General features: G+C 37.9%; 1 protein-coding gene across 1 annotated transcript in view; it reads right to left on the minus strand.

The window, feature by feature from the left end:
• Positions 1-2,164: 2,164 nt before the first annotated feature.
• The window catches only part of GCLM (glutamate-cysteine ligase, modifier subunit), a 12,884-nt gene continuing 4,422 nt past the window's right edge, over positions 2,165-10,626 (minus strand). The window contains exons 2-7 of the mRNA XM_010006765.1: positions 8,260-8,325; positions 7,026-7,110; positions 6,220-6,276; positions 5,263-5,465; positions 3,955-4,069; positions 2,165-2,334 (exon numbers count right to left, since the gene is read on the minus strand). Coding sequence (XP_010005067.1) covers positions 2,165-2,334; positions 3,955-4,069; positions 5,263-5,465; positions 6,220-6,276; positions 7,026-7,110; positions 8,260-8,325 — 696 coding nt within the window. The remainder of the gene's footprint in view (positions 2,335-3,954; positions 4,070-5,262; positions 5,466-6,219; positions 6,277-7,025; positions 7,111-8,259; positions 8,326-10,626) is intronic.

Genomic DNA, 10,626 nt, shown 5'->3' on the forward strand with positions numbered 1-10,626 from the left:
GGGCCGCGCAACTGCGTTCCGAGCGGCTGCCGCAAGGGCGGAGCGGCGCGGGGGGTGCCGGGAGCGGGAAACACCAGCTATTAGGGGAGGAAAGACCAGAGCCTGGGACTTGAGAGGCCGTTTCATGACAAAGTGTAAAATACATAAAAAATTGTTATTGAGATGAGAATTCATACCAAGTACAGATTAAAAGCCTACAAGCGTTGCAAATTTTAATTCAAACGTTTAAGTTTCTCATGGGAGGAAATCCCACCTCTCCCACTATAACACAGAAGAAATTAATGTGAGAACTTGATAAAATGTTACCGGTTTACTCTAGAAAAATAAGCCTATCATGTCTCAAAAATTACCATGTTTTAAAGGGAACTTTTCTACAGCAAACAGTTACCAGTTCACAGAAAAGAAACAATTGTCCCATTAGAGCAGCCTATGCATTAGTTTAGTACAATTCTTGTTTAGTAGCACTTCAATTTAAAAAACTGAGTACACATGCAAGTCTAAGCCAACACAGTGCCAACAGCCACACACAGAATTTGCAGACAGTGGGTAAATCACCAGCAGCACGTAACTCAAACCTGCTAGGGAAGTTTACAAAGAAAGTCATTAAATTTTTAAACACTAATACAAACTGACCCAACATAAAGAAAAAAAGACTACATTTTGATTAGGAGAAAAAATTCCAAAGTTTTATTAATGTGTTATTAGTTCCAGTTTCCCCTCTCTCATTTATCAAAAACTGACAAAGTCCAGGAGAATTCCCCAATATTTGCCAAATTTGAGGCCTCAAAAGGTATCTTAAAAAAAAATGTCATGTTTTATCTTAGTGGAATGGAATATGGGAAGCTCACTCTAGATGCTGTCTACAAGCATTCAAAGTCCACTAGCTGCCTACATGACAGAATTTGGAAGATGCTGGTGAAAATTAATTCCCTTACAGTTTAAATCTCAAAATATGTACAGCTACATTAACTAGTCCTGCCTGAAATCAAAAGGAAAAAGTGTTTTAGACTCTCAGTATCAAGCTCCTGTTGAACTACAAGTTGAGCTTTTCCTATCTATTCTGATTTAAAGGCCAAGAAAATGAAAAATCGTTTCAGTAGAAAGACTACGTTAAACCAGAAGCCTTGCCTTAGCTGCAGCAATCTCTCCAGGATAAAAAAGCCAGAGCACCCAGCTACTGCCACCTAACTTCAAGCTAACCCTTACTTGCATAATTTCTGAATGGCACTCAAGCAACAAAGTTTTCTAGACAATCTCAAGAGAAGTAATCCATATTACACAATATTGTAGGGAACAGCTTCAACATTTACTCTCTGTTCTGACTTGGCTATTCTGATTGTGTAGTTCACAAGTATGAAAAAAACCAAGCCACAGTCAAAAAGACAGGCACAATTTCATTTTTGCTTAACAAATTTTTCATCACTTGATTTCAATTTCTTACTTTAAACATTCAGACAATAATACATTTTCTATTTCAAACAGTAAAGATGCCATCAAACTTGTACAAACATTAAACAATGCATACCGAGGCACAAAGAAGCCAGAAGGAATTCAAGTAACAAAAGTAATTTGGAAGATGCATTTTTTTCTAAATCATAGAGGTCTTTTACACTATATTCAAAATAAACAGCTTTTCCCATCCATACAAATTAAACAGCTGACTTGCCTATATATACATATAAAGTAATGAGATACCAGTTTAAATTTTTGGGGTCGTTCTTCATAAAATATGACAATTTTCTACAAAAACTAGTCCTTGAATGCTTGAAATCTATGTACGTATGAGATAAGTAATTATAAATGTGAAATTCATTTTTAAAAAAATAAAAATATAGACATTTCTTTATACTACCTAATGGTAGCTGAAATAGAATGATAATTTTACAGTGAACTGGTCATACAAGGAAAGATATTTTAAACTGTTTCTCTATAGATAATTTCAATTAAAACCAACAAACTCAAAATATTTAATATTTTAAATGAACTGGTGATTAGTTTAAGAAAGAAACAGAACACTGCAGACTCTCCTGCTGACACCAGGTAGAACAGTTACAACTTTTGGTCTTTGTTACAAATGCTGTAAAAGTGTTTCTATGAAAAAAGCAATGTTCCCCCCCATACCCAAGAAATTAAAACAGCAAGCCATTGAAAAAAATAAAGTGTTTCAAGAAGCATTTCTTTTAGCTTGCATGATATAGCCTTTGGACTTGATAATTCCTCTGCTTTTAACAATGACTGAATACCGGAGAAGCCACAAAGGAATCCACTCATGTGCTTTCGTGCTCTGGATACTTTCCTGAAGAACTTCTTGGAAACTTGCTTCACAAAGTAATTCTGAAGTTAAAAAAGGATATTCGTGCTTTAAATAACATAATGTAAAGAGCTGCAAAAAGCAACACTTAAGCCTTTTCCTATGGTAAAAGAATCTTAAGCAGTGCCAGATACTCCACAGATCTACTCTTCCAGAATGCACGTAGGATAAAAGCAACTGAACGTTACAGAAGACTTCAGGACACCTTTTTTTGCAACTTTGAGTACTTTTCACAAAACTAATCAACTGAGATTTCTACAGTATCAAATGCAGTTCATCAGAAGAGCCATTAGCAGGAAAAAACTAAAATTAAGGTTCAGAAGCTAGCTAGACAAACCAGTAGTGAGTAAAGCATAAGCTGTAATCTGCAAAGTACTGAACATTCTGTTACCTCTGCAGTCACTGGAAGCAAAACATTCAATAGCATCTCCCGTAACTAAGCTCACAATAACCACAAGCCTAGAGAGCCTGGGGCTTAACAAGCCTAGAAAGCTTAAATTGGGCTCAAATGCCACAAAGCAAGCACAAATCCTCTTAGTTTCCTCTGGAAAGCCACTCAAGGGAACAACCTCTTTGATGAGGAGGGTTCCCCAGAGATAGTCTCAATACTTTTCAGCTGACCATTACAGAAGTTAAGCTTAGCAAACAATGCATAAGGGAATCGTGTCTTGTTTTCTATGCTCTTATCAACTCTCAACAGAGAGTATTTACTGAACTACAGATTGTATCATGGACTTCATAGGACATGGAAGTTGCTGGATTGAATGGCAATTCATTTTGTATGCTGCCAAAGCAGTGCTGGTACATGCCCAAGCCCTGATGAAATTCATTAATTTTAACAGTGGTACTATAGAACATTTACTTTTTTCCTTTTAGGGGAGGAATGGGAAGAGAAGGAAGAAAAAGTATGATCATAATGAATACTTGGTCATAAGGAAGAATGTAGGGAAGGAATGAACTAAATATTCAGACTTCTCACCTACAAGGTCAGTAAGATATTTAAGGCATTATCACAGTGGAGATTAGATTATGTTTGAGAGAAACTAATATAATATATCATAGAATATTCTAGGGAGCCGGTAATTCAGTTTGAGAGTCCAAAGGAAATCCTCCAAGTCCTTCAATCATTTAATAAACAAATCTCTGAACAAAACAACTGATGCCAACTCTTCTTTGTCATAATGTCATTTAAGAAGTCACTCATTTGAAAAAATCCTGTTTAAAGTGTAATTACTCTATATATTTAACATTAAGAAACCACAAAAAGATCAACTGACCTTTAACATTTCATTTGTCATTTACTGGCCTACAGCAACACAAATGTCATTCTATGTTTTGTGAGAAAAAGCTAATATTTAATATATGTAGTGCAAACTCCACAGTAGTTTGTTATTCTATTTACTTTCCTTTCACTGATTAAAACAATTCCAAGAAACTACCCATACCTGGAAGATTGCCTTTTTCCTCTTTCTTGAAGAAAAAGCAAGAAATTAATAAAAATATTTTAGAGGTGAAAGCTTTAGAATCCTTTGTTCAAGATTCAAATGTAACAAAGTTTGAAGTTCAGAGAAAGATTATCCCTGATTTTGCACTAAATAAACACATTTAGATGTCTTCTGTTCACTTATCTCGCAAAGCCTTACCTTTAGGGTCATTGTGAGTTAACAGCTGTATGTCAAACTGCTTTGCAAATGCTGTGAGATCAGGTGGCATCACGCAGCAGGAGGCTAGGTTCACCTGATTACTACTTGGTTTCACCTGAAATTAGCAAAACACTTTTATAAGAAAAATGTTAATGTACTTTAGCTGTTTCCCTCATACACTCTATTATAACAGAGATTGTGCATTGAACAATTTGCCTCTGGTCATTGTTTTGAGGTCTAAACAAGGCCAGTTAATTCTACATGATGCTCGACTGGCAAATCCGGTATCTGCAGTTTCCTGCAGCGCAGAGCCCAAAACAAGAACAGGATCTAACTTCAGGTGCTGCCACAGCAGGATGTGTACTAACCCACCCTGGCTTCCAGTCTGTTGTGCTCCCTAAACAGCAGCAGGACATAGTGAAAACATCACAGGGATGTTTACTTGAAAAATACTAAAAAAAATTCCCACAAATAATTTTTGTTAAGAATATATAATTTGCACTCTTTCATGCCTTCCAGTAAGTGCCTGGATCAGATTAAGTTAAAAGGGACTTTCTTCCATTGACTGCTCATCACAAGCTGCATCCATGGTCACCAGGTGGGTGATCATTAATCCCCTCAATTATACGTCTCTAAGTATACACAGAACAGCAAAAAACACAGATCAGAACTCTTAAGCAGAACCTCTTACCCAGATACAGCATGTTCATATACCACAAAAGAAATGTCATGAGTATTCAAAGGACTAATAAAGAAACAGTAAATCCACAAGCTTACATGAGCATGGACATATACTAGTACAGACCTGCATCACTTCAGTGTTGTAAGAGGATAACAAAACTGCTATGCCACCTGATTCACAGCCTGTCCTCGTCTTTACATTTAAGCTTAGCACTCACACAGCATTTTCCAAAGGGGAAAACCCTCCCTTCATAACACAGCTTGAAGTGGTAACACCTATGTTTTCACAGTCACTGGAATAAATCTGAAGGTTTAGCAGTACTATTTATACTCTTTTCTAAATATAAGAGAACTCAAAACTTCAACCTTAACTACTTCAAATAATCTGATCCCGAACAGACACATGGTTTTCCAGCCTTTGTTTGCCTTGTCACACCATAACAAGTGACAATCACACTTTTGAGTTTCCCCACACCTTGAACAACATTGTGACCATCCATAAAATGCTAACAGTAATAGGACTACTTAACATTTTGGGCATAAACTCATTTATAACAGAGTTCGTAGCAGTGTGGCAGCCAAAAAACTCTGTCCTAGAAATGCTACGAGTAGACAGTTTGTTCTTACCTGTGCCCAAAGATACAGCTGCTCTAAAAGTGTTTTATCTAGGTCAGAGGTGCCTATGGCAACAATCTTTTTGTTTTGAACCAGATTTTCAAGTTCTTTCCAATAAGGTTGCAAATACTCCAAGGAGAGGCTAGTTCCATCTTCAACAGGAGGTGGGGCGATAATAACTGAGTCTAACTGAGCAACTCCGAGGGCAGAACATGCTGAGGGAAAAAGAACAGAGACACTGCAAAATCTTTTATGAGATATGAACATAAGCAGTATGGCTTGTCAAATTCAGCAAAAAAACACCCCTCCTAGTTCCCTGTGCTAGATTCCCATTCAGCATGTTTTTAAGCCAAGAAACAAAGATACAGCTGAAGGTCAAGCTTCAATTCTAGGTCTTGGGGAAAAAAACAACAAAAAACCAAATGAACAAAAAAACTCAATACTGTATAAAATGTAAAGCCTTTTTTTCCTTTTTAATGTTAAAACTGTATTTTTCCCTGAAGACAGCAATTGTAACCTACAATTCTTGATTCCTTCACTCTCCATTTCTTCAAAAATTTCTAATTTTTACCTAGAACTATAACTCAAACGGGGTTAGAAAAGAACGGCATCTGATTCTTTGGTAGCAACCAACAACTGTTAAGAACTTTTCTACCAGTTACTAAAACATCACATGCTCATTACTCTTTTACAAGTTTTGTGTGAAATAATAAAAACTTGCTTCTGCTTGGAGAAAGGAACCAGATTTAAGTTTGTGGACCCAAGGTTACAGCAATCTCCATTTAAATAAGTTTAGTGACTGAGCTAACATGTAAATAGACTTGGTTACCTAAGTACTTCTTCAGAGAAAAACAGGATATACTTGTGATAGTCATTAAACACAGCTCTTGGATGGAGAAGTTTCTAAATTTATTTCCAAATAGTAAAGTGAAAAAGAAACACTACCTGAAGTTTGAGTTTCACACTTACCCATGTCAACTGCATCTCTGATTGATGAAGAGTTTGATCCAACAATGAAAAGTTTTGCTGTGTTCAAAGAAACTGGAATCAATAACTAAACAACTCAGCTATTATTAAATATATAGCTATTTACTTTTGCTACATACACTTCTTAAGAGCTCTTGGGTAAAGGGTTCTTAAAATATACACCAGTTGCTTCAGAAACTGGAAAAATCCTCACCTTCTGAAAGATGACTGCCCAATAAAGACACTTGTTTTTTTAAATTTCAAAGTTGCTTGTGCAGTCTCAGAACAAGAAATCATCTGGTTAGATGATCTAATAAACTGGAAAGTTGGATTTAAACACCAAGACACTAAGCAGTAGCATTAACAATCTGTACAAAACCCCCAAACATAATAGTACTAACAGAACACTTCACAGGTTACTGAGACTCAAAATGTACTAGTGTTAGTTTGGACTGCCTCCTTCAAGTTAAGCATAGTCAACCTGGAAAAAATATTTAAATAAATGTGCTTCCAATGCCATTTCTAAATTGTAGTATTATCTGTCATATTTTGCTCACAAAATACATTCAAAACGTTTTCAGGGGGCATAAGTTAAAGCAGAAAATTGCCGAGCTGCTTTAAAACCTGAAATATGAATGAAAGTCTTTCTCAGCCATCTTCTAGGTTACTCAAAGTATGACAGTGTGCACTGATGTAATTTGACTTTGAAATTGCAAGACTTGGCGGAAAAAACATATGCATACAAACATCCCATTAATAACTGCATGAAAAACCTTTTTATGCCACCAGATTTTTTACTATGTTCTTACCTGATACTTTCAACTCATCCCTTTCTTCAGGAATTATTTTTTCTATAGCTTGAGCTACTGTACATTCCAGATCCTCCAGTATTTCCTGTAGTAAGTACATGAGACTTAAGAACAACTCATCAAGAGACAGCAAGTTTCTGAAGAATGTTCTTAATTTAAAAAATCCCCAAACCAAAAAGCCTTATAACCGTCAGAAACAAAAATAGAATAAAAATGCAACGACAGAAAGAAGCCAAATGTTTCTTGATCTGAGGGGAGGACAGGAAAATGAAGCTATATGAAAGGCCCTATATGCCCTAATATTAAAAAATATATATATTGGTAAGAATTATTGGAATAAGTTTTACTAGTGTTCTGATTTCCTGATGGGAACAGATCACTGTGCAAATTCAAATTACCTTGCTTTAAAAAAAACCGAACCAACACACCCCTCATGAGCAGGTGGAAAAAAACCCATTGTCAGAATTAGGGGAGCATCCTTGCATGAAAGCATTTTGTAATTTCAGTGAAGTCTAACACAGAAATACTGTAAAATTTAGATTTAAAACTGATTTTGAAACTGAAAATTAAGAAAGAGATTTCACCCCCTGTCCTGATTTAAGAATAGGCTAACATCTTACATCAGCTGGTACAAGATTATTTAAGGATTTACCTACATGAGATTTTGCATTATATACACACATGCATATGTAGCACCCCATCCCCAACAAAGAACACTGTTTATTTTTGCTGCCCTACCAAAAAAATCTTCAAGTGAGTCCTTTATCACTTCTGCATCTTCAAAAACATTTTTGAGACAACCAAGGCTATGCTTCAGAGTTCCCCATCAAACAGGATGATCTTGTGCTATCTAGTTTATCATCTCCACAGTTGAGATAGTTCTCCATTGAGTTTTCAGAAGAATGCTAGCAGATTTCTAAGGTACACAGATTTTTTTGATTTTTATTTTTGTGATTGCCCCAACAATTAACATAAAATCTTACAGAACAAGACTTTTATTTTGCTAAGAATTGCCTTACTTACTTTTTACTCTGCTATTTCTTCATCTCTCTGAATTTGCTAAATATAAAAAAATAAATAAAGAGAGGTGAAGAAATACCTTTCAAGATATCTGGAGCTGCAGATACTTTTACAGAAATTTAATCCATTAATTTGTATTTTAAAAGGTGCAACCAACTACGTATTTCTCTGTTTTCACGTGCAACAAGGATAACATGAGTAACACCTCTCGTACCTGATTTAGATCTTGTCCAATCTTTGAGCTCCATTCAGTCAGTGTTTTCTGAATGCAGTCCCGCACCTACGAGATATTTTTCCACAGTGGAGGTATCTTATAGTTACACAGAAATACAATGACTCATGGGCATATAGGACAGAGAACAGGAGAAAAATTACACCATTCCCTCAACCACAGAAGGTTCTTCCACCACAGCCTCTATCTGAAACTTGTTCAAACTAGTTTACTTGCATATTTTCCTCTCCTCTTTCACAAATAATTTTACCAGTAACACAAGTACTGTACTTGTTGCTTCTCAGACCAATGCCATCTTGAATGGCAAAAACAACGCTAAGAAAGTAAGAACTAGAGGGTGGGGTGTTATTTGGTTTTGGTAGGGGGTTTTTTGCATAGTTACAGTGTAGTCAGATAACAGCATACCTGCCATCACCTTGTTAGAAATGAGACTCTATTATAATCAACCACTAAATACTCATTATATTAATTACTTCTCTTTCCAAGATGCATCTGACCATTTTCATTTACTGCCTACTTATTCCACTCTGCCAAACCACTAATGCTTTTCAGTCCTTCATTACTGAAAGGGGAACACTCAGATCCTACACCACATTTGCATTTTTCGTGCATCCACAAATGCAAAATAAACGTGACAAGGATCCTGATCATGGATTTGTGAACATAGTACGGCATAACTCTTAAGTCTTAATCAGCTAATTAACTGCATACTGTGCAGCTGTACCATCGTTCTAGCTTCCCTCATACATCTGGGAGTTGTTACCCTGTAGGGTAAGTAAATACATTTTCAAGACTGGTGAAATAAAAAAAACCTAAAAGGCCACTTATTTTTTATAACTAATGCAAATTATTTGCTTTTGGAATTCCAGCAAATGCAGAAAGCAGGCAGCCTCACATCTGAACGCAGATTTCACAAAATCACAAAACTGTCAGAGTTGGAAGGGACCTCTAGAGATCATCTAGTCCAACTGCCCTGCTAAAGCAGGATTGTCTAGAGCACATTACCCAGGACTGCATCCAGGCAGATTTTTAATATCTCCAGAGAAGGAGTCTCCACAACCTCCCTGGGCAGCCTGTTCCAGTGCTCTATCACCCTTACTGTAAAGAAGTGTTTCCTCATATTTAAATGGAACTTCTTATGTTCCAGCTTGTGCCCACTGCCCTTCGTCCTGTCACTGGGAACTACTGAAAAGAGTCTGGCTCCATTCTCCTTGCACCCACCCTCTAGATACTTACAGGCATGTAAGTGTCTCTTGAATTAGAGAGCCCACAACCGGACACAATATTCCAGCTGTGGCCTCACCAGGGCAGAGTCAAGGGGGAGAATGACCTCTCTCGACCTACTGGCCACACTCTTCCTTATGCACCCCAGGATTCCCTTGGCCTTCTTGACAACAAGGGCACATTGCTGGCTCATGGTAATTTACTATCTGCGAGGACCCCCAGATCCTTCTCCTCAGAACTGCTTTCCAGCAGGTGCACCGCTAACCTATACGGGTGCATTGGGTTCTTCCTCTCTAGGCACAGAACCCTACACTTGCCCTTGTTAAACCTCCTGAAGTTCTTTCTGCCCAGCTCTCCAGCCTGCCCAGGTCACTCTGGATGGCAGCACAGCCCTCTGGAGTGTTGACCACCCCTCCCAGTTTAGTGTCATTAGCAAACTTGCTGAGGATACACTTTGTCTCCTCATCCAGGTCACTGATGAATATGTTGAACAAGATTGGACCAAGTAAAAAAATTAACTACTTTAACTGATTAGTGATGCACTCTGGACAGTTGTTATGTTACAACCCTCCAGAAACTACTCACACAAGCGTGCCCATTATGATACAGCCATTTCTGATACAGAATCAATGAAATAAACCAAGCCAAATAAAAGTATGATGAATTCTTCCTTCTTCTTACATCATCCTCCCAGTCACCTTCTGCACATTTTGCGTATGATTAACATGCAATTAGCGGACTTACAGAATAACAACAGTTCCATCATACAGCCATACACAGTCTTCTGGTTGAAAATTACCATTTTCAGATTACTTTCTTATGCCGAGACAGCAAACACAGTGATTTGAAGTTCATGGACACAGGACCTGCCCTTTCATCAGCATTACTTTAAGTGTTGCCGCACACAGCTAAAGGCAATAGTTCTAAAGCAGAGAGCCCCGCGGCGGAGCGGGCAGCCCCGCGGTGCCGCCCTGCGGGCTGGCCCGGCCCGACCGACCCAGGCCTCACCGACTTCCCCACGGCAGAACACGCAAGAGAAACCAACCCAAACCAAACGGCCTACGCTTCCCACGGCTCGGGCGCGCACACGCGCGGTTCCCGGGGCCACGCACAGAGGGCGGGCAC

Source organism: Chaetura pelagica, unplaced genomic scaffold (genome assembly GCF_000747805.2).
Source record: "Chaetura pelagica isolate M959 unplaced genomic scaffold, ChaPel_1.0 scaffold69, whole genome shotgun sequence".
NCBI lineage: Eukaryota > Metazoa > Chordata > Aves > Apodiformes > Apodidae > Chaetura > Chaetura pelagica.